This window comes from Protopterus annectens, chromosome 12.part0 (assembly GCF_019279795.1).
Source record: "Protopterus annectens isolate FY-2018-M chromosome 12.part0, PAN1.0, whole genome shotgun sequence".
In the NCBI taxonomy this organism is placed as follows: Eukaryota; Metazoa; Chordata; order Ceratodontiformes; family Protopteridae; genus Protopterus; species Protopterus annectens.
This window is the reverse complement of record NC_056746.1, coordinates 1014972582-1014999518: the sequence shown is the minus strand read 5'-3', so window position 1 is coordinate 1014999518 and position 26937 is coordinate 1014972582. Positions and strand designations below refer to the sequence as shown.

Below are 26937 nucleotides of genomic sequence, written 5' to 3'. Positions count from 1 at the left end.
CCAGATAGGCTGTGTGGACTACCTTCCCTTCATCTATGGCTTTGGTGACTGTTTTGAAGAAGTCAACCAGGTTCAAAAGGCAGGATCTGCCCTTGACAAAGCCGAACTGGGTAGGATCTAGTGTCTGTAGGTCCCCAATGTCTTTGTTTATGTGCTCCATGATGATCCTCTCCATAGCCTTGCAGACTAAGCTAGTCAGGCTTATGGGGCAATAGTTTCCAGGGTCCATAGAGGCTCCACCTTTGTGGAATGGGACCACTGTTGCTGTATGCCATTCTGTGGGCACATATCCTGTAGTGAGGCTGAGATTGTATAGCTGTTTTATTTGAGGGATTAGTCCCTCTTGGAGTTCATGTAGGACGCAATTTGGGACGCCATCTGGTCCCATGGAAGCAGTGTTTTTTGCTTTGGAGAGGGCAGCCTTCACCTGAGCATCAGAGATGTTTGGGAGGCAGCCCTCTGCCGGGATAGATACTTGCTCTTTTGGGGGGGGGGGGGTGGAGAAGTTTGCACTGAACCTGTCTGCCAGGATATTGGCGATGTCTGTGGGTTCAGTGTATTTTTTGTCATTTAGAATCAACTCAGAACAAGTCTGGGAGTTTCATCCCAGGTTTCTAACATAACTGAAAAAAGCCTTATGATTGTCGTTGTTGTCCTGTGCAATTTTTCTCTCGAAGCTGGCCTTGGAGGATTTTATGAGGGATCGTAATTTTTTGCTAGTACTGATTAGAGATGCCTTCCCTATTAGGGATTTTGCTCTATCATGTAGTAGCTTCCTCCTTCTGTTGTACAGTTTATTTATGGAAGGGGTCCACCAGACTGGATGCCTGCCTTTGGATGATTGGGTCTTGGTTTTGTTTGGGATAGCATGATCCATGCATTCCTGGAGATGTCCGTAGAATGTGTTTATATAGGATTCTGCAGTTTGGGCCATAGTTTCCACTGTCCCTGGGGCCTTGAAGGATTTCACTTCAGTTTTGAGAAGTGAGAAGTTCGCTTTTGAAAAGTTTCTCACTGTGGTTTTCTGGGCTGGGGGTGGGGTCGGGATGTGGACATCCAGTGAAATTAATTTATGGTCTGATCTTACCAATGAGGGATATACTTCTGGTGTGGAGCATAGAGTCCCCATGTTGGTAATGATCAGGTCTAGTATGTTGTCCCCTCTTGTGGGAGTGTTGACTAGTTGTTCCATAGCATTTGAGTTTATAATTTCCAGGAACCTTTGGGCTAAGGTGCTGGGGCTTGAGTAGTGCTCCCAGTCAATGTTTGGGTAGTTGAAGTCACCCAATATAATGGTGTTTGGAGAGATCTTCATGTACTTCAATGTTTTCAGGAAAGCCGAGTGGGATTTCTGACTTTGAGAGGGTGGTCTGTAGGATGCTATAAACTGAAAAGCAGTCTTGCCCACTGTTAGTTGCACATGGATGGTCTCCGATACTTTGTGCAATGCCACTAACCTGGAGGTGTGGATATCCTTGATAAATATGGAAACTCCCCCTCCTTTTGTGGTTCAGTCCAGGTTTTGGGGCCGAAAAGCATGATATGAGGTATAGCCTGGTAGTGCTGGGGTGCTCTCTGGAACCTTGAACCAGGTTTCTGTCACTGCACAGATATCGATGTTCTCCATACTGAGGAGAGCTTTGAGTGCATGCATCTTGAGGTTAAGACTTCTGGCGTTTAGCAGCATTATCCTTAGTTTCTTGTTCCTTGTGCTGTCTATGGGGGTGGGTTTGACTTTTGAGCCTTGCCTAAAAAAGGCACTATGGGGGTGGCAAGAGCCTTTGCCAATATCCGAAAGCCCAGTGGTGACAGGTGCAAGCCGTCCCTAGCGAAGCAACGTGGCTTGTCGAGCATGTCATCCCAGGCTGACAGACACTGGATCCCCTTTGAATGACAACAAAATTTTAGCCAATTGTTAAAATCGATCATTTTGTCTTTGTACTGTGGCATCATTCTAGGTGAGGGTAAGATGCTGCTCAAGGTCAGGGTCATACCAGCCTGGGCTACATGATCAGAGAGCTCCTCTATGTCTCTTTTCATGTAGTCCAGGGAGGTACATCTCAGGTCATTCACACCAGCATGTACAATGACTGAGTCATATCTGTATTTGCTTTGGAGTGACCTGAGTGCTTGCGTTATGTGGCGGATCCTAGCACCCGACAGGCAGCTCACCGTGACCTTCTCTTTATTCAACCTGGTGAGCAGGACGTCAGTGTGTCTGACAATAGAGTCACCTAATACAATAGTATCAGGTGTGTTATTCAGCCTTAAGGGCTGTGGCTGCTTGGCACACTGACTTTGTCGGTTATGTGTTGTGTGTGTTTTGTTTTGAGGTAGCGTTTGCTTGGATGTCTGCTTTGGAGGTCTCTGTTGCTTAGGTAGATTTTTATTTAGAGCCTCCGAGTATGTTTTTGTGTATTTATGTGTTTGGTTCGCTGATGTGGTGGGACTATGTGATACTGGAATTGTGTTGTGTGAGGTTACCTTCTCCTCCTGACTGGTTACACCAGTTTTGAGATGAGAGAGCTCAGCCTCCAGTTTGGCTAAATAGTTGCATCTCTCACATATATTTGAACCTGTTTGGAGGAGGAGAGGGTTGTCCGTGTACATGAGACAGTTGTAACATTGCCTCAAAATTCCCAGATTCACCAGCTGGACTGGAGAGGAAACCATTGACTGACCTTTGGACATGCTAGAGTAATATAGGGAAACTGATTTTAAGATGGACCAATAGAGGACAGTGTAATCATAGAGAGTATAAGAGTAAGCAGTGCTTATGGTTTAATAGTGCTAACTTGTAGGATTACTTAATTGGACCAGTGAAGGGCCTTAGAATGAGAATATGGTGTTTAAATTGAGAGATAGAGCAGTTCTAAGGGAAAAAGTGAAGAGCAGACTTTGTGGAGCCAGGAATAGTTTAAACCCAATTAGGCGGTGCTGCCTGCTGTTGTGCTATGCACAAAACAGCGCAAAACCGCGCAAAAGAAGGTTTTAAGAGAGGAAGATGAAGGAGTTCTGGAAATGACCCAAAATGGCCAATAAAACTACAGTTTCAAGTCCCCATTATTTACAGCTTTGTCCAGATTTTTTGTTCTAAGAGGTTGAGAAGTATGACCCCTACACTTAACCAACAATGTACTTGACAGTTTATAACTGTAAAAGCATCTGTCGGTGTTCCCTACTACCTGAACAATACATAGCTGGAATTAATGCAGTGAGTTAAGGAATGATAAAAATTGTCTTCAAATTATGTTGGAATTACTAAGTAATGTCATTTAAGTTACAGTGTATTTGACATACTGTAGTAGTATTGCATACTTTTTTTTTAAATAGAGTTTGGTTGTGGATGATTTAACTTTCAGTGGAAGTACATTGCACTTGCGTATGATAGCTACTGGGTGCTCTGTCACCAATAATGTTGAATATTCTGTTTTTGGGAGTAGATTTTTGTTATTTGATCTGAAGTCTGTATTTGTATTTTTACCAGCAGAGTAAGTCGCATAGTGTAGTATTACTGATCTTTATGCAGTAATTTATAGGTGAATGTGAGGTATATGTATACATCATTTTATTTTCAGGGAATCATTAAATACAGGTTATTTAGTAGTTACCAATAGTAGGTCCTAGATGGAATATGTACAGCAAACTTTTATGTCCTGTTGTATGCTGATGGCAATTTTGAAAAATAAATGTTGTGCTTCCAGTTGTTGTACTGTAAAACAGTTGAAAGATAAGAACATACACAGCATTTTTTGCTTATTTGCATGTGGGACACAAATGCCAGTTCTGTAGACTGTTTTGAGTTATGTGTTGATATCTTTTTCCTTTACTGTGTTATTCACATGTTTCTCAAGGGAAAGGCTGATACCTGTAGTGACACCTAGAGATTTCCATTGTTTGAGTGATTCAGTGTTGTCAGGATAGGAGTATTTTCTACAACACTGGTGTCTTGGTAGTTTTTCCTAAGCATCAGTAGTTTTGCCTTTTTTTCATTAAGCCCTAGTTCTTTGGTGTAGCCATGGCAATAGGTTATTGAGAAAGGACTGTATTTTTGAGAACATAAGTTTTTTTTTTATTTATTTATGCTGTAAGTGTTGAGACGTCTGTGAACTTGAAGATTTGGACACCCATAGTGTGGAGGCACCTTTAATTTTTGAAGATTGAAAAGTGTAGTTGTCACAGTACAGGGCCCTGTGGAGCTCCAATGTTACATGCACACAGTGGTATATGATATTTTGCTATACTACCAATGTTTTCAAAGGAGTTTTTTACAATATGACTGTACAGGATTGCTGCAAGTTATTGCCTTCTCTTTGAAACAAAATAAATGAACAACATCAGATAACAAGGAGAAACTGAGAAATAGACCAGCAGTGTTGAGGCCTTTATCACAACTGTCTCTTAGCCATGTATTCAGCTACTTTAGTCAACGATGTTTGTGCACTGTGTGCTATTTGAAAGCTGGGATAGCTATCTGTAAATGTATTATATCATGTAAGGTAATTTGTCAGTTAGATATTCCTAATCCATTCTAGGATCATGAAGAGTGGGCTGCTTAGCAGAGCCATTGCTAGTTATAGCTATTCTAGTACTTTGTGCTAGTATATGTTGAAACATTAATCACTCACAAGTGACTTTCTTTTAATCCGAGTCTCAAACACACAATACTATGGTTAAGATCAGTGAGCCAATCATGACCCTGTATATAATAGTGTCATATGAGAGTATTTTTGAATGAGTGCTACAAAATAGCTAGCAAACCTATTTGGTATGTCTTTGTGGATTGCATACTCAGTGGATGTAATTTCATTACTTGTTTTTCATTCACTTTATTATCTTCCTGTGCATGGTTTGTACTGATTTCTCTGCTTTAGTGTAGAGTAGTAGTTTCACCTTTACATACATACAAATATTTCAGTCCCAGGCATCAATGCCCTTCTCACGTGCCAATATACCAAAACATTGTTTCCCATAATGTGTTCAGGCTGTTCTTAAAAATATTTAAACTAGTGCTTGCTGTAATGAAATTCACTAGCCTGTTTCATGCACCAGCTACTCTCTTGGGGAACCAATTATTACACCTCTCATTAATATAGAATCTTCTACACAGATTGTCTGATGATTCTCTACTATGTTTTGAAAACCCCAAACATTTTCAGAGGAAGTTCTCTCTGAATTCCCTATATACCTGAGTAAGATCTCATCTTAAATATCTATGAGACACTGTACAAGTCTGGATATTTTAGTCTTTCATAATAACTTAAATTTTCACATCCATGGATACTCTTGGTATATTTCCACTGTGCTCTTTAAAGTTTACTCATGCATGTTTTCTTATAAGGTTTCCATATTGTTATTCTACATTCAAGTCTGGGTCTAATGTAATTAACAAACAATTACGTCATCATTTCTGACTTTATATACTTTATAAATCTTTTTATACAGTTATACATTTTTTATACAACCCATAGTTCTATAACTATAATTAACCAAATAATTGATATGACTAGAAAAGCTCAAAGCTGGATCTACCCATATACCCAGGTCCTTAAATAAGTCTGTAGTTTCAATCACTGTGTGTTATATTAAATCTTCACCTTTCAGTTTATGTCTCCCAAATCTCATATGCTTAACTCGTTTATGTATTTATCATCATATTATTCTCCTGTGCCCAAATGGTCAATTTAATAAAGTTCTTTTATAGATATGCCCTATCTGTAACACTTGTAATCAGCTTACCCAATTCAATTCATCTGCATACAGTCTGTGGAACACCTCAGATGAAAAAGATAGGTCTGAAGGATACAATCTAAACAAGTAAATGCCTAGGACAGAGCCCTGTGGGACACCCTGACTGTAACCAAGAATTTCACCTGTCCAATTGCTGTATGATACTTACCATGTCCAGTTTGTAAGCTGTGTAGCTGTGCATCTTATCAAGAGTAAATCAATACATAATTGTTCTAATTTATTGATCAGTGTTTTGCATATGACCCCCTTTAAATGCTGAAGTTAAATTTATATAAATTACATCAAAGCACAATTTTTCATTCATAGCTGTCATTATATTGTTATAGAACATCATGTTACAGGTGGTAATAGATCTATTTTCAGCATATGCATGCTGATATATGGTTTCAAGTCCCTACCTTTCCAGTTCTGACAATAACTTATCCAATATTGCCTTCTCCATTATCTTCCCACAACATGAAAGTAGGCTAAAGGGTCTATATGACTCTGAGTTTGTCCTACTCCCCTTTCTCTTACAGAAAGGTTTAATAAATGCATGTCTCCAATCTTGAAGAATATAATAAATATAAGGGTACTGCAAGTTCTTGCTGAAGTGTTCTCAAGTCATTATTACTAATTCTGTCTCCTTCCAGTGCTTTTTTTGGATCCAGTTTGCATAGTTCTTTTTAAATATAATCTAATTTGATTCCAATATCTGACGTTACTTGAATGTCACTTGGATAACTTATTATCCCCTTTGTGCAGCCAAATTGTTTTGCATAAAATTTTATGAATATATCTATAATCTGTTTTGTCTGAGAATAAAACTTAGAATCTGTACAGTTTATCAATTTGTATGTCTTTACTCCTTCCATACATAGCCGGCCTCAGGCATAGGCCAACTAGGCGACCGCCTAGGATGACGCTGTAGCAGGGGTGCTTTTCCAATATTTATTTGGTGTAGTAAGACCAGGATGGGGGCAACAGGTGGTGTGGTGGGGGAGCTGTGGAGCCTTTTTGCCTAGGGTACCAGTTGACCTAAGGCCACTCCTGCTTCCATATCTTATGTATCTATAAAATGTTTCCTATTATGCTCAATATATTTATATAAATTTTCTTTCATTTTTTCTTGACCTTCTCTCACACTATGCTTAATTTGTTCATTGAGCTTGTTTATTTCAGTTTTCAAAGTTGTAGTTCAACTTCTTTTCAATTTCTTATATGTTTTGTCTCTCACATTTATCAGGTACCTTGTTCTTTTGGAAATATATTTCCCTGACATTGTTTGCCTAGATCCTGATGTTAAGCTTTTTTTTTTAATTTTTTTATTTTTAATTTTTTATTTTTTTGCATTCAACCAATTTCTCTTTCAAAACTGTCTACATTCCTTCTGCAGTTTTTCCTTGGAGTGCATCACTCCTGTTAATTTTACATGGTGACTACTTTTCTTGTATATAATCTGTAATTAGTCTTTTGTGCATTGGTTTAGATTTAGCATTGTCACCTCACAGCAAGAGGCTTTCGGTTAGATTCTCAGCTGGAGTGCCTTCTGTGCGGAGTCTGCATGTCCTCCACATCGTCAAATTTACTTTAAAAGACATGCAGATAGGTACGTGCATGAGTGGGTGTGCTTTCTTTGAAGGCTGGGCGCAGGGCTGGCAACTTGACACTTTAAAGATTCACTGCCAATCATTAACGGACCAGAGTTCCACTGTGGCGACTCCTAACTGGGAAAAGCTGAAAGACAGTTTTTGCATTGGTTTTGATTTCAGTTTGGCAGAATTATCTAGTAACAAATTAATCTTTATTATGCTATGATTACTGCATATTGATGGTGGTAAAACTTGACATGAAGTAACAGTAATTTCTTTAGGAACACAAAAAATTTGGATTTCACTCATAAACTCTAACTGTATTATGCTTTTAGGAGCCGAGAGTAAAACAATTGCACATTAATTTCTCAGTGCCATTTTTTTATTTTATTGTCTTTCCACACAAATTAGGATCGATCAGAGTCCTCGCCAGCAGCAAGCTCAGAGGTGAAATCCACAGAAGTGGAATCTGCATCAGATGCATTGTCGCCAAGTAAAGATGAGAGCAAAAATCTAGATCTGTCTCAGAAAGAAAAAGGAAAGCAACCAGAAACCCAGGAAAATAAACCAGCAAAGATGAGCTTCATATCATTTTTCCAACAACTAGTAAGTATATTATATTAATTCAGTCATCTAAAAGGAATGCGACTGTGAGGAGGATATTATGATGTGTTGTGAGTGGATTTACCACATACTACATACATTTTTCTTACCATGCCAGCCTTAGAGGATGTGTTAAATGCTATCTACTGTAACTATGGTCTTCTGCCTTTAGTCCTCAAAAAAAGGCAGAACACTTGTTAATACCAAACCTTCCCATATGGACTAGAAGGTAAAGCATTACTAAATTTCATAAGAGAACTTCCTTCTTCCAGTTTATTCTGCCAGGTGTTGACATCTTCTGGAACCGTTCTGCCACTCTTTCTTCAGAAGGTAAGTCCTATCCAAATCCTGCAGTTTCTAACCTCCCTTAGGTATCTAAATATACTTTGAAGAGTATATATTTTATTTATTATTTATTTATTTACATTTGTTATGATGTGTGTGCATGTGTGTGTGTGTGTGTGTGTGTGTGTGTGTGTGTGTGTGTGTGTGTGTGTGTGTGTGTGTGTGTGTGTGTGTGTATAAACCTCAGGCTTCGTGCCCACTGAGTGGCGCACAGCTACAGTCATCCCACTCCACAAGGGGGGATCCACCTTGGATCCTGGCAACTACCGTCCCATCAGTCTGACGAGCCTGATCTGCAAGGCGATGGAGCATATTATCATGAAACTTATAAACAAAGACATTGGCAACCTTCAAACATTGGACCCCATAAACAAAGACATTGGCAACCTTCAAACAGTGGACCCACCCAGTTTGGGTTTGTGAAGGGCTAATCGTGTTTCCTGAACCTGATTGACTTCTTCAAATCAGTCTCCAGAGCCGTGGATGAGGGTAAGGCAGTCCACACAGCCTATCCTCGCCAAGGCCATCTACACCATTCCCCAGTCTGGAATCATAGATAAACTTAATAAGCTGGGCATAAATCCCTATGTCACTCGATGGGTTGCCAACTGATTGTAAAAGTAGCCGAATCCAAATCCAGCTCCAGACAAGTGACAGGTGGAGTACCTCAGGGTTCAGTCCCGGGACCGCTCTTGTTTGTCATCTACTTTTCTGAAGTACAGGCCAACACTGAGGGAATCTGGCTAACAAAGTTCGCAGATGTCTGCAAACTGGGAGCCATAAATCAATCCCCAAATGATGTGGATATTCTACAAAAGGGCCTTACAGAAACAGATGCTTGGTGCCAGAGCCATTGGCTCAAGCTCAATGCCAAGAAGCGTATAGTTATCCCCTTTGGGAAAAAACATGTACCCATGAATTACCACATAGGTAGCAGTACACTAAACACCAAAAATGTGATAAGAGACTTAGGAACACAGGTGGACAGTGGTCTCACCTTTGATAACCACATTGCCACAACAGTCAGGAAATCCTTCTATGTGGCACACCTCATCACTAAGAGTTTTTCATCCAGAAAAAAGGAGGTCATTGTCCCACTGTACTCATCCCTCATTAGACCCATCATAGAGCACAATGCCCCATTTGGTATGTACCTCACAAGAAATCTCCAACAACTGGAAAGGCCGCAGAAACACATCACTAAAAGAATCACAGGCCTAAAGCAGATGCCCTGTGCTGACTGACTGAGAAAACTCCAGCTATACTCTGTCGCATATCGTCTACTCAGAGGCGATCTCTGCTTAACATACAAGGCCATGTCAAACCCAGAGCTGTTGGACATGCTACACTTAAATAAATCCCAATCCATCAGAGCCACATGCTCCAGGGACTTAAAACTTGTCATCACAGGACAGGTTCCTGACCCAGAGACTCCCCATACTCTGGAATAGACTGCCCATACATGTCAAGTAGAGGGCCTCCTTGGCACATGTCAAGTAGAGGGCCTCCTTGGCACACGTGTGTGTGTGTGTGTGTGTGTGTGTGTGTGTGTGTGTGTGTGTGTGTGTGTGTGTGTGTGTGTGGTATGTGTGCATACAATTAATTATTTATAATAAACAACATGGTATAGTTAAGCATTATTAATGTATACATTCTAGTAAATGCTGCTCTATGATTTACTTGGTCACTGTCACACATTAGCTCTGTGTTGCACATGCAGTCTTGGTCAATGTCTTTATGTCAGTATTTTTTTTCTTTGTATTGCTAAGTGCATTTAATAATTGTTATTTTCTTTGCCAGTGTAGCCTAAGTTGTGGCTGAAAAGGGTCCTGGGACCATTTCACTTTCCTGGTTACCAAAGTATAAATAAATGTAAAATCGAAAAAGGAGGGTGAACTTGACAGAAATAATTGAGGAACTAGTAAAGCACATTTTAAGTCTGCATCATTCACGAGAGAAAAACATCCTCACACTGAAGGCATTGGGAAGTAACAGACAGGCTAAATCTAGAGTCCTACTACTTGTCACTTGTAAATGTACAGCAAGGATCATTTACTGCAGTGAGAGTTTTCGCACCTCAGCATGAGAGTGTGGGGGAGGGTTTGTCAAACCTTTTAGGACTACAAAAGACTACTCTTACAAAAAACTGTTATTCATCTACTTTATTTTGCAGCAAGTAGCTAACAGCTATTTATAGCATAGAACAAGCTCTGACAGACACATAAATGAGGCTCAGTCAGGTAAACACAGAAGCAGCTCTGTTACAGAAGGTGTGTTTAGATGACAGTGATTCACAGTCCTGCCATTCAGTCTTAATGGCATGAGAAAACAGCACTGCTTCCTTATGTCTAGCATGAGTCATATAAAGAGGACTCGAAATGTATTCTGGGAAGAAGGAATGAAGGCAAGAAAACAAGATGACATTACCAAGGCTGGACCCATCATCTGCCATTTTGAGAGAAACATAAAAATTGTAAAAGAAGCACTTGGGGTGATTTTGAGGCATTAAAATAGCTCAAAGAGAAGGATACAATGAAAAAAATATGTTTTTGAGTTCTAAGGTGGACATTTCCCTTAGGGGGAAAAAACAGCAAAAGAAAATAGTCCTTACATGAGTAATTAGTAACAAAGAATTTCCCTCAGGCACAATTACATTTCACATACTAGAGTTAAATGGGTGACCAGCACTGCTGAAACTTAAAAGAAAAAAAATTACAGCTCAATACAGCTCAATATAGCCATGTGAGAAATACCTTTGGTTAATTACAGCAAAGTGCACGAAGGCAAAGACCAGAAGTGTAGAATGCTGTTCATCCCTGTAAGTCAATGTAGAAATCCACCACATTAAAATCAATGGGCAGGTGCTCTGCTGCTAACTAAATGCATAATTTAAAAATGTGCATCAAGATATCAATGTAATGATAACATTTGATATCAATGTAATGATAACATCTTTACATTCATTTAGCCAAAATAACTAAGAAAATCTCCTCCAATAAGAAAAACAACAAATGTAAAACATTTTTTGGAGACTAGACTGGGATATTCTATCACAATATTGCAGTACTGGAGTCAGTGCCAATAAAAAGCAGCAGGTGGATTCATTCTCCAATAGGAAAAGTATGCTGTCAAAGAAGTAGGCTAATAAGTATAATAATAAATAATAAATATAGTACAAGCCTTAGAGTCACCTACAGGCATGGACAGTAGAGAAGAGTTACCCTAATAAATAAAGTTAAATGCAGCAAGAAGTTACATAAAAAGAAAAATTGTAGCCAGTGTAAGGATGTGAAATATCGGTAACAAAACGTAAATGAATACAGCTGGGTAGTGGTGGTAGTTAACTGGATACCAGTTCAACCACTGGCAGAACATGAGGCATAACCAATAAAAACATATAATCGATAGTCAACTGCAGAGAGAGTAAGCTACTGAAATAGCAAAGAGTTACGTTTGAATAATATAGTTGTGCGGAATATAGTGAAGTAAAAAATTATCAACTGATATGAGTTTGCTAAGATATAAAATGGGCAATGCAGAAATAAAACTAAGAAACCACAAATACAACTGGCTGGCTTGTACCGTAAAATAGTTGAAGAAGGCAGAACCAGAACCGAAGCTAACAAGGGACTCAGCCCAAAAAACGGGCTGAACCTTAACCATAGCCAATAAGAAAAGTACATGCAAGGCTATCTGCCAATAAAAAAAACAGTAAATATTCCAAAAAACAATGATGCCACTGTGAACCTCAGCTACACAACTATATACCAATAAAATAAAAATAAAAATGTGGTAAACGAGATGGTTAAAAGTAGATATATTATATATTGTATATTCATATCAAAACTGAAGCATAAATACATGACTAAAAACATTCTAAAATATATATATATATATATATATATATATATATATATATATATATATATATATATATATAAAATGACCTAAAAATATACACATAAAAGTACATACATTTCATTTCAAGGGTCTAGCTTTTAGATATGGCTTGATAGATGCCCTATCATTAAGACCCGGGAATCTATCTGCTTGTAATTCCAGTATCCACTTCTGTCAAATTTTTCAAATCCCCTAGTCTTGGGCTTAGATTTAATCATTCTATCACTCTAAAACTAAATACATGTGTATAACTAAACATAGCTGAGTGCTTAGTAAGCGCACTTCTCTCTACATCCTGTATTTGAAGTTTGTTAGTATTTAGTTATGTTACAGTAATTTATTCTGTAGATACATTCAAATTATGTGATGATTTTTCAACCCATGAAGTTTAGTTAGTGTTAGTTTTAACGAATAGTAGTAAAAATATAGGTTCATGATTTATGGGTGGTTATATACTGCCATCTGCTGTTTTTATGATTGCTAAGCAACATTTTGTGGTTGCATTTAATAATTTTCAGTATTATACTTCATTTTTTAATTTATGGATTATATTTGTATGCCTTTATTTATTTATTTTTATTAGGCAAAATGTTCTGCACACACTGTCTTTTTATATGTGTTTGGAGATGTTTTTATAAGTTTTTACAGAAGGTTGATATAACAATGCTGATTCCACTATGGTTAATAGATTAATTGAATAATGAGCCATGTGACTAGTATAAAAGGAGTAGCTGATGCACATGTAATTCAGTCTGAAGAAGCGTCCTTGTCAGACACGAAAGTGCTTACTGAGATTTGAAATAAAATTTGAAGTACCTGAACCATGCTTGATGTTGGTTTATTGGATTTTCTATTTTTTTTTGTTGGAGGTACTTTATTTCCTGGCTCCTGGTTATTGTTTCTACTGATATTCAGTATGTTCCATTGATTCCATCGTAGCGTATTACTTATGTCATTCCTGTCCACATATTTTTGACTGTCTATATTTTTATTACCATTTCTCACTGTGATTTGTCACATCACTTCAAAGACCAGCTAAATTCACTTTATATCTTTTTCCAGATATGAAAGCCTTGTTACGTGCAATTTTTTGAATCCAGAAGAACAATACTGCAATTTTTAGGACCTAATGGAGATCTCTGTTCTCTGCCATCTGGATTTGATGATATCTTTTTAGTCACAAATTGCCAGAGAAACTCCAAAGAAAAATATTTCTCCATTACTAATTCAACACTTTATCTGCAAGATTTAATATTTCATTATCTAGTTTGAGTTGAGCACTTCTTTTAAAAATGAAGCCCATACTCAAGGAAGATAAGTAATTTCCTAAGTGCTAAGGACCTGCCCTCATCAACTTAATTGTTGCCAGTTGTCATGTTTGTATTTGCATTGATATTTCTAAGGTTACTTGGACCTATGGATTTCCAAATGATTAGGCTTAATGCATCTTCCCAAAAGATTTTGTCAAAGGCTGAATGCATCTCCCAAAAGCATTTGTCCAAGGATTTAAAATGTAGAAGAACAGAACAGGTTTTGTCTGTAAACGTGACCAGACTCACATGTTTGTTACAAAGACTACCTTGGTATTATGTGATCAATCAGTCCTCAAGATTTTTTTACTAGTTGAGAGCTTATCACTGTCAATGTACATGTATTCTAGACCAACTATGGCTGCATTTGCTTTCCGTCTAAATGAATGCACTTTTTAATGCCTTTAGACATCGTCCGAGTATTGTGTTATATGGCATTATAGCAGTGCTACATTCCCAAGGTACCTAATTTAATACCTTTGTAGGGTTAACATAGGTGTGGGCATGGAGCACAACACAAACTTCAATGGTTATTTTTGATATTTTCCTTTCTTTCTGCCAGTTATTAGCAGTTTATTTTTATTATTGTTGTTTATATGGTGGATCTATAAGAAATATCTCCAAACTGGAAAAGAAGTATAAATTATCATTGGGGTATTAAATGTAAACTGCAGTTTGTTTTCACAGATTATACATTAATGTCAAAAGATAAATCATGTATACATTATAGCAGATCCAAATCATAAGCTCAAAGTCCCACAAACATAAATCTTACAGGATCAATCCAGGAATAGTGAAACCCCTAAACCTTGACCAACAAACAAAAAACACACTTGCTTTTTTTTGGATATAATAGGGACCCCTTTTACCTTTCTTCCATATCAACAAATACATTTCAACATTTTTCATCAGCATTTTCTAATTACAAAACATTTACATGTATTACTGTATTCTTTCAACAACTATATTTCTTGTGAAATAAAAGATAATTAATATATAACAATAATGGAAAACAATATGCCGATGCACAAGTATGTGATTTTCTAGCAATTTAATTCAAATCAAATAATGGACTAGTTGCTGTGCTGTTTAAAACAAGGGCTACATTATGCTTGAGCCTATGGACAACTTTCTATAGTTAATAATATTCCACAGATATGTAAAACACACTTTTTCTGCATTGCCTTTTATATCATTCCAAAGAAAGTACAGCCGGATAACTGTAAGATATTTGAGCAATGCTTAGATGCATTGTTCATTAACAACCAGCTGTCTATGTAGGTTTTAGGTAGGCCTTTTTGAATGTTTGTTCTAACTATATAAATCTGCTCTGTTTGCTGCATAAGAATTTTTATGTAAGTAGTACATACGTATTACAAGATAATTTCTACATACAGAAGCAGATGCTCATATTAAATTACTGTTCAAGTAATACTGATATATATGGAATGTCTCCTGCCAAAGATGCCTTAAGTCCAGCCAGTATTGCAAAGCTCATGAGCTCCTTCCTTATGTGCTGTACATCTAACCTTATATCTAAGCTCGATGTCTGCATGCTGGTACTTAAGGAATGGGTAAGCATGAAGCTCATGGGTTCCTTCCTTATGTGCTGTACATCTAACCTTATATCTAAGCTCATTGTCTGCATGCTGGTACTTAAGGAATGGGTAAGCATGAAGCTCATGGGCTCCTTCCTTATGTGCTGTACATCTAACCTTATATCTAAGCTCATTGTCTGCATGCTGGTACTTAAGGGATGGGTAAGCATGAAGCTCATGGGCTCCTTCCTTATGTGCTGTACATCTAACCTTATATCTAAGCTCATTGTCTGCATGCTGGTACTTAAGGAATGGATAAGCATGAAAATCCTCAGGACTTTCTTGCTGCCAGTCTGAGGAGCAAGACTTCATCAGTTGCTCAGTCTGTCAGCTGTACAAAAGGATATTGTTACCTATGTGAGAAAAGTTAAGTATCCCATAGGAGGTGCCTCCTCTCTTTTGATATTTCTGACTTTGCATATTTGTTTGTGTCATCAAAGAGAGGTAAACACCTCTGTGGTAGGCAGATTCCATATAAGGATAGACACACCCAGTGTCTTTTCTGTCTGGGACTAGAACATAGCATCAAGGACTGCTGTATTTGTTTAGGTTTTGCCCCCCCTCCCCAAAACAAATGAAAGTTACAGTGTGAAACTCTCTGCCATCAGATGTCCCTGCCTTACAACCAAACAAATAAAATAAAATAATATAAAAAACAGAAGGAAAATATTTCCATGGCAGCTTCTTTCTGGTGTCCGATATCTCTGTTGAGGCTGTTAATAATCCCACAAAGCATCCAACCTCGGACCCTATTCCCTCTGCCATGACCCCATTGAAACTCAATGCAAAACAGACTTCAGACACATCCAGTTTGACTGGTCAGATGGTCAGTAATGCCTTAAAGGGGTGAAGCCAAGCTTCTGAATTTTAAAGGAGCATATAATGTTCCCAAAATTCTGGTACAAGAGGACATCCCTATTTCTTTGATGAAGGTACATCTTCTCATATGGTTTCTTCAGAAACCATCCCAAAAAAAAAAAAAAAAACATGCATCCACAAAATAAATAAATGATGCAAACTGTAGTTCCACTTTAATAAAATAAAAAAATACATAAAAACACCAATATCACAGTAAATGCTTTCATCCTCCAACCTGAACTTCTTCAAACTGTGACAAGCATTAACAAACACATTCATTTTATACAAAGCTACAAGGCAATCTTAACCTTAAAGTTTTCCATGTCATTTAGAAATGGTGCTTGCAAGCATTTAAGTTCACTTTCCACTCTTTTCAACAGCTTTTCTGTATCTTCTTTTGTTCACCTGACTGCTTTAGAGCTTGTATAACTCTTTCCATCCAATGGAGATCTGGAAGTTTATACTGTAACTCCAATGCTCGGGGGTGGGGGCTAAAGTTTTTGATAAAATTAAATTATGTCCTTGAATTTAAAACAAATGTTCATATCCATGGAAGTGTAAATGGCAGATTCTTCAGCTCAAACTATTTTTATAGTGGCATTATTCATTAGGTTCTAAGTCTTGAACTGGACATTATAAGTCACAAGAAACACAATAACTGAGTTTTAGTATTATGTAAGCATCTTACAATATCTCAAACACAACACTCAAGTTACACACTGTCAGAAGCATTTTGTTCAACCAGCTTTCACAGAGTGTATAACTCCTGTCATAGTATTCATCAGGCAACATGGTATCTACATATAAATCTATTATAATATTTAATTCTACTATTATATCATAACTTTTCCAGCTTATGATTATAATTCTATGTTGTCCTAAGACCTGTGGTTTAAATTACTACTAGTCTTTTGAAGAACATCAAAGGGGTATTAAGCACTGGGGTAGTCTGCTACAAAGCTTTGTTTATAAGTTCATCTCATGCCCAACCAGTGATACACAGAACACTTGTGCAAGGCACTCACTACACTTCATATGGAATATGAGGAGAGCTGCCAAATGTGGTGACTGCTACGAAGCTGGGCAAGTGGAGTAAGTATCTAAATGCTATGATTCCTTATTGTAATGCCATCTTCTTGAAGATCTACATATGGGAAGTATGGTTGACTCAAAACTACACTTTCTTTTGTGCTACGTAAGTTTTTTTTTGTTTTGACTCATCTGAATATTTGGTCATTTAGTGTCCTTGTTCTGTTGGTCGGGCAGGACCTATCTCATTGCTGGTGTTTTGAATGAGTACAGGTAAAATAGCTAATTCTTTATCATTTTAGTCTCCCAGAGATGAAGTACAGACCCCCACTGCAACAGATGCAAATGAGAAAGATCCTGGAAGTGAAGTGAGTATGTGCTACCATGCTGGTGCTTGAGGTCCCTTGGATGCATGCAGACAAGCACTTTGGTGAAATGATTCTACCACAGCATTTTTATTCCCAAGTTTTTTTTCTGTTTAAAACAGCAATAAATCTGGTGATGGTTGGATTGGTGGTAGTACTGGTGATCATGGCGGTGGTGATGATAATGTAATGGTGAGATGTTTGTGTAGGTACTGCATGGGGCAGTGGGTGATGCAGTGGTGATAATACTGGGTTGAGTGTTATTATTGAGTATTATTATCATTATTAAGAATACTAATAAATACATCCTGCTCTAGACTCACAACATACCAATAATTGTAGTAGTTGAATGGTAGCAAAATGTGCATATTCATTTAATGCTAAGATAAAATGTAAACATGTCTTTCAGATGACTGCAGAGTATTGTGAACATATTGTTTTCTACACAGAAAAATTCTTTACCAAAGTTTGATGTTTATGATTGTCTGACTGTTGTAGCAATATGTCTGTTAAAGCTGAACTGCTAATCTTTGTACCTCTTTCCTGGGAAACATACTGTGAACAGTAGGGGATTATAACATGGACAATTTGGGTGGCTGCCCAGGACCCTTGACTCCAGGAATCCCATAGCAATCTGTCTGGCTACTTGCTGTCACTGCCTCCTGTCCCAAGATACTGTTTTTTTTTAACGTGTCACTTTTTATTTTCTTTAAATTCATTTGAGCTGAAGGGCCCAGTATCAGAAGGTAAGTTGCAATGGCAGACTTAAGCCCCATGCTGTGTTTCTACTTTTTTTAAGCAAGATTTTCTTTTTCTTTAAATGGACCTCATAGACTTAAGCACCAAGCTTTTCCTTCTTTAAACACACCCAGATGGAATTGGTAAGACTTAAAGTGCATCTTTGCTTATGTTGACTATGTGACTGCACAGAGGGATTACACAAATCAGTTTTGTGTGTGTGTGTGTGTGTGTGTGTGTGTGTGTGTGTGTGTGTGTGTGTGTGTGTGTGTGTGTGTGTGTGTGTGTGTGTGTGTGAGTATCACAGATAAACTGCCACCGCACCTGCAATGCACTGCACAACTCATCTGGCTTGATAAAGTCAATTAGTAAGGCTAGTCATTAGAGTTTCAAAGCTCTTAACCTCTTTTAATGTATTTGTTAACATATCCTTTTGTTATCCTTTTTTTAATTATTTGTTAATATTGTCCTTTCCAACTGGCTGGTAAGGTAAAATCAGTCAATAAGGCCAGTCTTCAGAGTTTCATAGTCATTAGATTTTTTTAATTTGTCAATATTATCCCTTTTAAAATTGATTTTTTAATAAGGTAAATGCACTTTAGAATGACCCATGAGCACTATCTGGTTAAGTGATTTTTTCAGTCACACAACTGGGTGGAACAAGTAAAACCATGCATCCCTAACTCCGGGAAGCAGCTCATAGAGATAGTCCTAACTTAGTCATATGCGCTACCTCCAGACCTCTAGTAATTTCTTCATTTAATAGTAAAGCTATGAGAATTACTGTCAGTCAATACTAGCAGCAATTAGCGTTTCATTGTTCTTATCAAAAATTCATGAAGATAAAAAAAAATGTTTTGTTGATTTTTTTTTGAGTGAATTAGGGGTGCCTGGTTCTTAAGGCTCTCAGCTGCTAACAAACTGCTTCCTGTAGTCAAAATGTAGGGTGTGAATCCTTCCATCCCCATTCAACTACCAGGTGATTTTAAGTAAATCATTTAAACAGACATGTCACCTCTGAAAAGGGGCAGTTTGCCAAGTGGGCTTACCTGCTTAACAGACAGGTAAACTAATATTTTAAATGTCTTCTGTTTTGGACACCCCCCCCTATTATTTTTGACTTGGCCCAGAATTCCTGAAAAAGAATTTGAGAGGTATTTTGGTCTGTTCCTTGTAAAATCAGTACCTTTCTAACAAATTATTATGAATTCCATTGGTTTAGTAATGATAGGCATATGAATTTCAGACTTTGTATCCTTCAGAAAATGCTTGCTAATATAAAGCTTGTTATTCTAGTAACTTTCTGTGCATGTATATATGTCTATATGTATATGTATATATATATATATATGTGTGTGTGTGTGTGTATATTAGAAATATTTAAAATCTGTTCCAGCGTTTGAGTCTTCGTATCTGATTTTTGAGCTAAGATACTGAGATGGCTGAGGGACATCATAGTAAGTTGTATTGTATGGCTCTGATAGCAATGAGATGAGATACATTTCTGGCCTATTATTTATGAATGTGTTCATTCACTTGATTTCAAGCAAATATCTTCAGTGTACAGTCATGCAAGGGGCTATAACTGAAGACCATGCGTGTGTGTGTGTGTGTGTGTGTGTGTGTGTGTGCGTGTGTGTGTGTGTGTGTGTGTGTGTGTGTGTGTGTGTGTGTGTGTGTGTGTGTGTGTGTGTGTGTGTGTGTGTAGATACTTGGCTGCTGCATCTTAAAGTAAGTATGGCACAAAGGAATAACTTGACTGCAACAGGAGCATTTATATGAGCAATGTTGTTTGGGTACAATCCTTGGTATTGTTGTCTTGTTGATTGTTGACCCTGCATTTATTAATTGGCTGTGAATAAACTAGAACATGTTAATTTGATGAGTTTAATGTTAATACATGTTGGTCAAACATTAGGTCACTGTCCTCATAGGTTCCCAAATCCCAATCAAATGGGTCAGGTCTTAGGTGTGTATTGTCAATGTGGTAGTTCCCAGGGGTAGATGACTTCCCAAAGGGTACAATAATGCATTTTTTTTGGCATTTAGTTTCAGTCCATAATTTCAGCTCCATTTATTTATTTGAGACAAACTTTCCTGCAGGGTGACTAAATAATTTTGGGATTCAGTGACTGTTCCTAGCTTGCAGTCATCTGCAAACTTAGCCAGCCAAATCTCTTTGGTATTGGCTTTTACTTCAGAAAAGTAGATGGCGAGCAGGAGAGGTCTCAGCACAGAACCCTGGGGAACTCCACCAGTGGCTAGTCTCTTTGTGGAGATAACTTCCCTTATTTTGATTATCTGCATTCTCTATGTGAGCCAGTCAGATAACACAGGGGTTTATTCCCAGTTCATTTAGCTTTTCTTCTATGCCTGAGTGGGAATTATGTCAAAAGGTTTGGCCAGGTTGAGGTACATGGTATGTACCACTTTGCCTTTATCCAGTGCTTTGGTGACCTTTTCAAAAAAATCTACTAGGTTGAGCATGACCTGGCCTTGATGACTCCAAAATGAGATGGGTTCAGTGTTTGAAGATTCCCTATGTCATGATTGATTAATTCCATGGTAAGTCTTTCCATGGCTTTGCATAAGAGGTTGGTCGTGCTTATGGGTTTGTAATTCTGCGGATCTATAGAAGGTCCCTCCTTATGTAGGGGAATGACTGTAGTAATTCTCCATTCACTTGATACAAAACCTGTATGGAGTCTGAGACTTAACAGTGTTGTTAGGGGTGTGGCTAATATGTGCTTCATGCTATTTAAGATTTATTCAGGGATATTATCAGGAACCACCAGTGAAATATTTTCAGCTTTTGATAGAACTTTTAGGATTTAGACTTGTGTGATGATAGCTAGAAGGATTGATAGAACTTTTAGGATTTAGTCTTGTGTGATGATAGCTAGAAGGGAGCCACTTTCAGGTATATCTTGATGGACAGATGGAGGAGAGAGAAAAGAAAAATCAGAGCTAAAGTTATCAGCCAGTAGGTTCACTATATCTTTAGCCTCAGTTTAGATAACATCATTCACAATCAGTTCAGTGCCTTGCTGCATTCTGCATTTGAGATTACGAACATAGCTAAAACATCCTTTGAGACTATCTTTGGCTAGGGTAGCTATTTTAGCCTCAAAATTGGCTTTGGTGGACTTTATTAAGCTCCTGAGTTGAATATTTATTTCAGCAACAAGGGCTCTAACATCCTTGGAATTTCTCTTATTACTTTTGGTCAGAATTTTGTTTCTGTTATTATAATGTTTGTTGATATTATGGTTCTACTATGTAGGTTTGTTTCTGTGGTTTGCTCAGTACTTGCTCCTATGGGGTACAACAGCATCTATGCAGCTGTTTACATGCTGGTATAGTGTATTGGTGCACATTTCTGCATATTCAGTGGAGTTAAGTGGGTTCAGTGGGGATTTGCAGCTTGCCAATGTATCACTTAGGAGTAGGTAATTTGTCTTGAAGAATTTACTAAACATACCTAGGGTGGAAGAGATCTCTGGTTTTAGTATTATTTCGAAGACTGCTTTATAGTCAGATCTAACAAGTAATGAACATACGCAAGGGATGGTACAGGATGCTCCCTACTAGCAAGGATAAGATCCAGGATGTTAGTCCTCCTATTGGGTACTCCAACTAATTATTTCAGGGTATTTGTATTGACAATGTCTAGGACCAGTGGTGGTGTAGTTTTCATAGTCTATAGTTGGATAGTTTAGATTACATAGGAAAATGGTACTGGGTTTAATACCAAGTGATTTTAATTCCTGTATATAGGCATTGTGGCTTTCTTTTGTCAAAGATGGAGTTCTATAGCTAGCTAATATATGGTATGGGACCTTTCTGATGGTTACTTGTACATGAAGAAGCTGTAGTGCATCATTCTGCTTCAGCAGGCTTGATGCGAGTCTTTTCTGGATATAGATTGAGACACCTCCACTCCCCCCACCTGCTGCACAGTAGCTGGTCTAAATGTGTGGAAGGAGTTACAACAGAGTGCTCACCAGAATTTTAAACCATGTCTCAGTCAGTCAACAGACGTCAGTTTTGTTCAAGTTGAGAAGGACTAGTAGGAAATGTAGTTTCTTGTTCAGGTTCCTAACATTGATCAGTAACACCTTCATATTTTCCTTTGCTTGTTTTGTTATGTTGGTAGGTTTATCAGGCTGGCTTTACCTAAAAAAGGCACTATGTGAGCGGACAATGTATTTGGCAATAATCGAAACACTAGAGTGGAGAGATGCAGGCCATCCCTGGTGATGTAGTATGGTCTGTCAATCATATCCTGTCAGGCTGCCAAATATTGAACCAGCTTTGAATGACACCAAAAACTAAGCTAATTATTCAAGGCAATTATTTTTTGCTCATATTACAGCATCTTCCTTAGAGAAGGCAGAATGCTGCTCAATGCTAGGCTCATGCATGCATTGGACACAATCTTAGAGCTGTCAATCATGTCTCTTCATATAGTCCAAGGAGGTCCACCTGAAGTCATTAACACTGTCATGAACTATGATAAAATCATACCGATACTTGTTGTTCAAATTCTCGAGTGTGTGAGTGATCTGATGGTTCCTGGCACCAGACAAGCAACTAACCATAACTTTTTCCTAGCTCAGCCTGGTAAGAGGTACATTTGTATGTCTTCCAATGCTGTAACCTATAACAACTTGTTAACTGTAACAGTTGGGTTTAAGAGAACAACTACAACAAGGTGGGAGGGAGGGAAAAAATAGATCCTTAGCTTTGTGGTGACTTGGCTGGAACTGCCTTAATGCAAAGACAAGTTCTGATCTAGCCTGACATACACTCAGTACATAAGAATGAAACTGGGGGAAATAACAACAGTTAGTCCATTAAACAGCAAAAAGGCAATACAACTGTGTACTGGAATTATTAATACAGGATTAAAGACCTTAGCTAAAGCAGATATTGACTGTTATTGTATATGATTATAAATCTTGACATCTGTGGTAGTTTAATGGATTGCCAGATGCATTTTCACTAAATATGATTTTCAGGAAAAAGAAGCTTACCTTTTCTCATGTTGCGTTTGTTTTCAATGTGACAGTGCTTTGTTTAGAAAATAGCTGTCACTGTTTTTACTGTAAGATTTGAAATAAAAGTTTTAAATGAAATCCATATCTCTGTGATAATGTATACTGATAGGTTTGAACAGTGTTTTATGGTAATTAGGGAAAGACAGCCAAGGATCAGGATACTGATATGGCTGTCAGAGATCTGTTTTATTACCCTACATAGGGCCCCATTTGACCACAGTCATTTTCTGTTAACTCTGGAGATGTACACCGTAACATATGTCAATGTCAGCCATTCAGATAGGTCATACCTGTACTGGAGGATATCAGAGGAGATGGCTGTTCTTGATGACAGGGAACACATAAGGAGGTCAAAAATGAGATACAGATGCCCTACATGCATGTACCCCCCCTCCACACCTATACACACAAAAATAATATGTTGTATACAGTAATATTTCTGATTTTAGTTTGACTTGTGGGTTGTTGAACAAAAGATGCTGTCACATTTATGTTGTCTTTAATTGTTTTGCTTTATTTGTTGCAGTAAAGAATGAATTGATTCATTAATTGGTCTGGATTGTGTGATATACTCTAAATTTGTTGTATTTTAATAATATGTTTCTGCAGTACCTTCTTTACTGCTTCCAGCAACTGTGAAGGATTTAACATTTGTCAGGTCAGTAAAGTCTATATCACTTGGCATGGTGATCAGAAGTGTCTGATCTCCGGCATCCATTATGCAGTCATTGTTGCATACTACTGTGATACAGTCTTCCCTAATAGACTAGACTGTAAAAGATTTCTTCATTTTATTAAAAACTGTTACTCTGTCTGGCAGTTAGGGCACAGGAATTAAGCTGTGATTGATTCCTGTGCCAAGGGTACAGTGTTTTAATCTTTCTACCTTTATTTACCTGCTGTGTGACCTTGAGGAAGTCATTTAACTAGACAGTGCTCTGGGGCAATTGAGAATTTAGGTTAGGCTCTTTAATTGTTTTCTGGACTGCACGCCTAGTACCTAAATATTAACCTGTGGTTGTATTTTTTTCCCAGCTTTTTCCCTATAGCATATCTGATTTAGTTTACTTAGTTATTTATTTGCTTGCTTTTTTATTTATTAATTTATTGTAATTGATGAATATGGCCATTACTGAATTATAATGACAGCATTTTGAGTTGCTTCTTATGATTAAAATGTTTTGAAATGGGTACTTTTGTCATTTATTGGTTAAAACTATATTTTTACTGCTTAATAGGAAAAAAAATAATAACTGTAAATTTAAAACACTCTAACAAATGTTGTTGTATCAATCTTGAAATATAATTTAAAATAATCTTGAAGGTGAATTCAAAAGAAAAGAACACGTACATTTATAGATGGTCCTGCAAATGTGTGTTGCCACTGACTGTAAATTACACTGGAAAGCAGCCCTCCTTAGCAGCAGTGGGACATTTCTGTCATCGTTCAGCCATGATGGATGGTGAAGAACCTGTTGGTGGTGGACCCTAATGCAATCAATAGCTCTGTGTGTGAAAATTCATAGGTATGATTATAAGGAGAAGGGTTGTTGGACAGTACTCTGAAACACAGGAAGGTCATATACCATTTTCAAGAATACAGTTTATTGAAACAGAGGTGAAAGACAATTAGGTGACTTCCTTAGGTTTTTATAATATTGATATTAGAAGTCCAGAAATTTAAAAGTAAATATCCATTTTTAGAGCCCAGTCCTTAACCTATGAGTTATGTTTCCTCCTTACTTCTCCATAGTGTAATCAGAACTCTGTGGTTTCTCAGTGTATATGTAGTTTCTTCCTCTTCAAAACGTGTAGCATACCAAGAACTGTCCAAGTATCCCATGACAGATATAAAATTGTACAGCATTTGTTTCCCAGAGTCTCATTCTTGCTGTAAATAATAGTAACTGTACCACACAAGCCCCACGTCTTTGTTAGCATTACCTGAAGCTACTTAATGACAGGACACAAGTGTAATGTTATTGGCTACGTGATGGTCACACTATACAGAAATGAAACACCATAGCAGTGTTGTCATCTAGCAGGGTATTTTTCTATGAGATGTAATCTTATCTTACTTGGTATAGTTAGATTTCAGCTGAACAAAATGTGTGCATTTGTAGTTGCTGCCTTCCATAAAGTGTGTTCAAAGCACTTATGATAGACAGCTACATAAAAACAGAAAACAAGCAAGTTGAGAGAAACTATGGATTTGATCAGCACAATAATTATGCTGTGCATTTTGCAGGTTGGATATATGGGGTATAACATCTTTTAACAAATGAAGCTGCTGTGTTTGTGAGTTACAATTTTGTAAAATTTACTAGATATTTTACATCTAACGTGGGTGTTAGAATTAGTTTCAACCATTTGCAGTAAAAGTCTTTTTCAGTCATTTTGATCAGAACTAAATTCAAACATTCTGCTAGTAATAGGATTTTCCCATTATGTGTATTTTTTTCTTAAAGGTTTAACACTTGGTTTTAATATTATAGAAACTAGACTTCACAGATGGGAAGAGCAGTAAGGGAATCGAAGCTGCAGAAAAGAAAGATGTTCCTCCTACTGTGGAAAGTTCACCATCAATTCAGAAAGGAAAAGGCAAGGTGAAAGATACAAAGAAGGCAGCTCCAGAAAAGAACCAGCAAAATGATAAACAAGAAGCAAAACAAAACCAAGGGACCCCTGCCACACTGCAAGTGCAGGTCCAGGCAACAGGCCCAGAATCAATAACAGATGGTGAAGAAGATGCTTCTAAGAAGGTAGACAAGAAACCATCATTCACCTTCTTCAAAGCCAAGGTATACGTGTGTGTGTGTGTGTGTGTGTGTGTGTGTGTGTGTGTGTGTGTGTGTGTGTGTGTGTGTGTGTGTGTGTGTGTTTCTGTGACAGACAAGAGTGTCATGGAAAAAAAAAAATATATATATATATATATATCTGTCTGCAGCTAATATTAAAAATGACTGCATGAGGTTATCATGTACAGATGTTAGAGATTAACATACCTGTGACAATTTTCAGAAAAGTTGATACCATGCATGAAGACGAGTTAGATTTTGTGATGTTAGATTTGGAGGATATCTGTTCCTTTCATGTGTTTATTTAAATACGCTGCTGCATGTTGCTTTGTCACTTCCCAGATAATCAACTTCTAAAATGTTGACTCTACAAGTAAATTTAAAAAATAATATGAAGACTGAATAATTCAAAATCAGAACTATGAACTGTTTTCCATCTCCAATATAGACATTATAAAAGCACTACGAAATCTAAAACTTATGCACAGAAATGAGTACGTCTCTTTTCCTCTGGTATGGGTGATTGTGCCCTCTCACTCCCCTAACAAAGCTTACTAAATTTGAAGCCATACTACCTCAAAGGAAAAGGAAATAGGTTCATAGGTGATTACTGGGCCGTTGACCAGTAGGTCTTTATTAGCCTAGCTGTGTGTACCCATTATAATACTAGAGAAACCCAATATAAAGGATCTTGCCTAAACTCAAGATCTTAGTTTTGCAACAACTGCCCATATCTAAGAGGGCCATAGGTGAAATCCTGCTCCGGAATTTACTGTTTCTCATCCAGTCATCCGGGCTATGCTTAAACAGGGTCATGGAGGGGTTCTGTTTGATGTGAACTGTTAGCCTATTCCAGAGGAGTGGCAGCCTCTGACAGAGATATCTGTCCCTCCAGAAGGTCCTATATATGTCACAGACCAGGTTAAGGTCCCTGGAGTGGGTGACCCTTGTCCCATTTGACTTGCAGATGTGCAGCATTTCCATTAGGTTTGGATATGAGATTGCTTATAG

General features: G+C 37.7%; 1 protein-coding gene across 4 annotated transcripts in view; it reads left to right on the top strand.

Moving 5' to 3' along the window:
- The window catches only part of BCAS1 (brain enriched myelin associated protein 1), a 1015193-nt gene that overhangs the window by 899064 nt on the left and 89192 nt on the right, over positions 1–26937 (top strand). For 3 of the 4 annotated variants that reach the window (XM_044090037.1, XM_044090035.1, XM_044090034.1), the window contains exons 8-10: positions 7734–7928; positions 17268–17333; positions 25624–25929. In XM_044090037.1, coding sequence (XP_043945972.1) covers positions 7734–7928; positions 17268–17333; positions 25624–25929 — 567 coding nt within the window. The remainder of the gene's footprint in view (positions 1–7733; positions 7929–17267; positions 17334–25623; positions 25930–26937) is intronic. The other variant, XM_044090036.1, reaches the window with a different exon arrangement.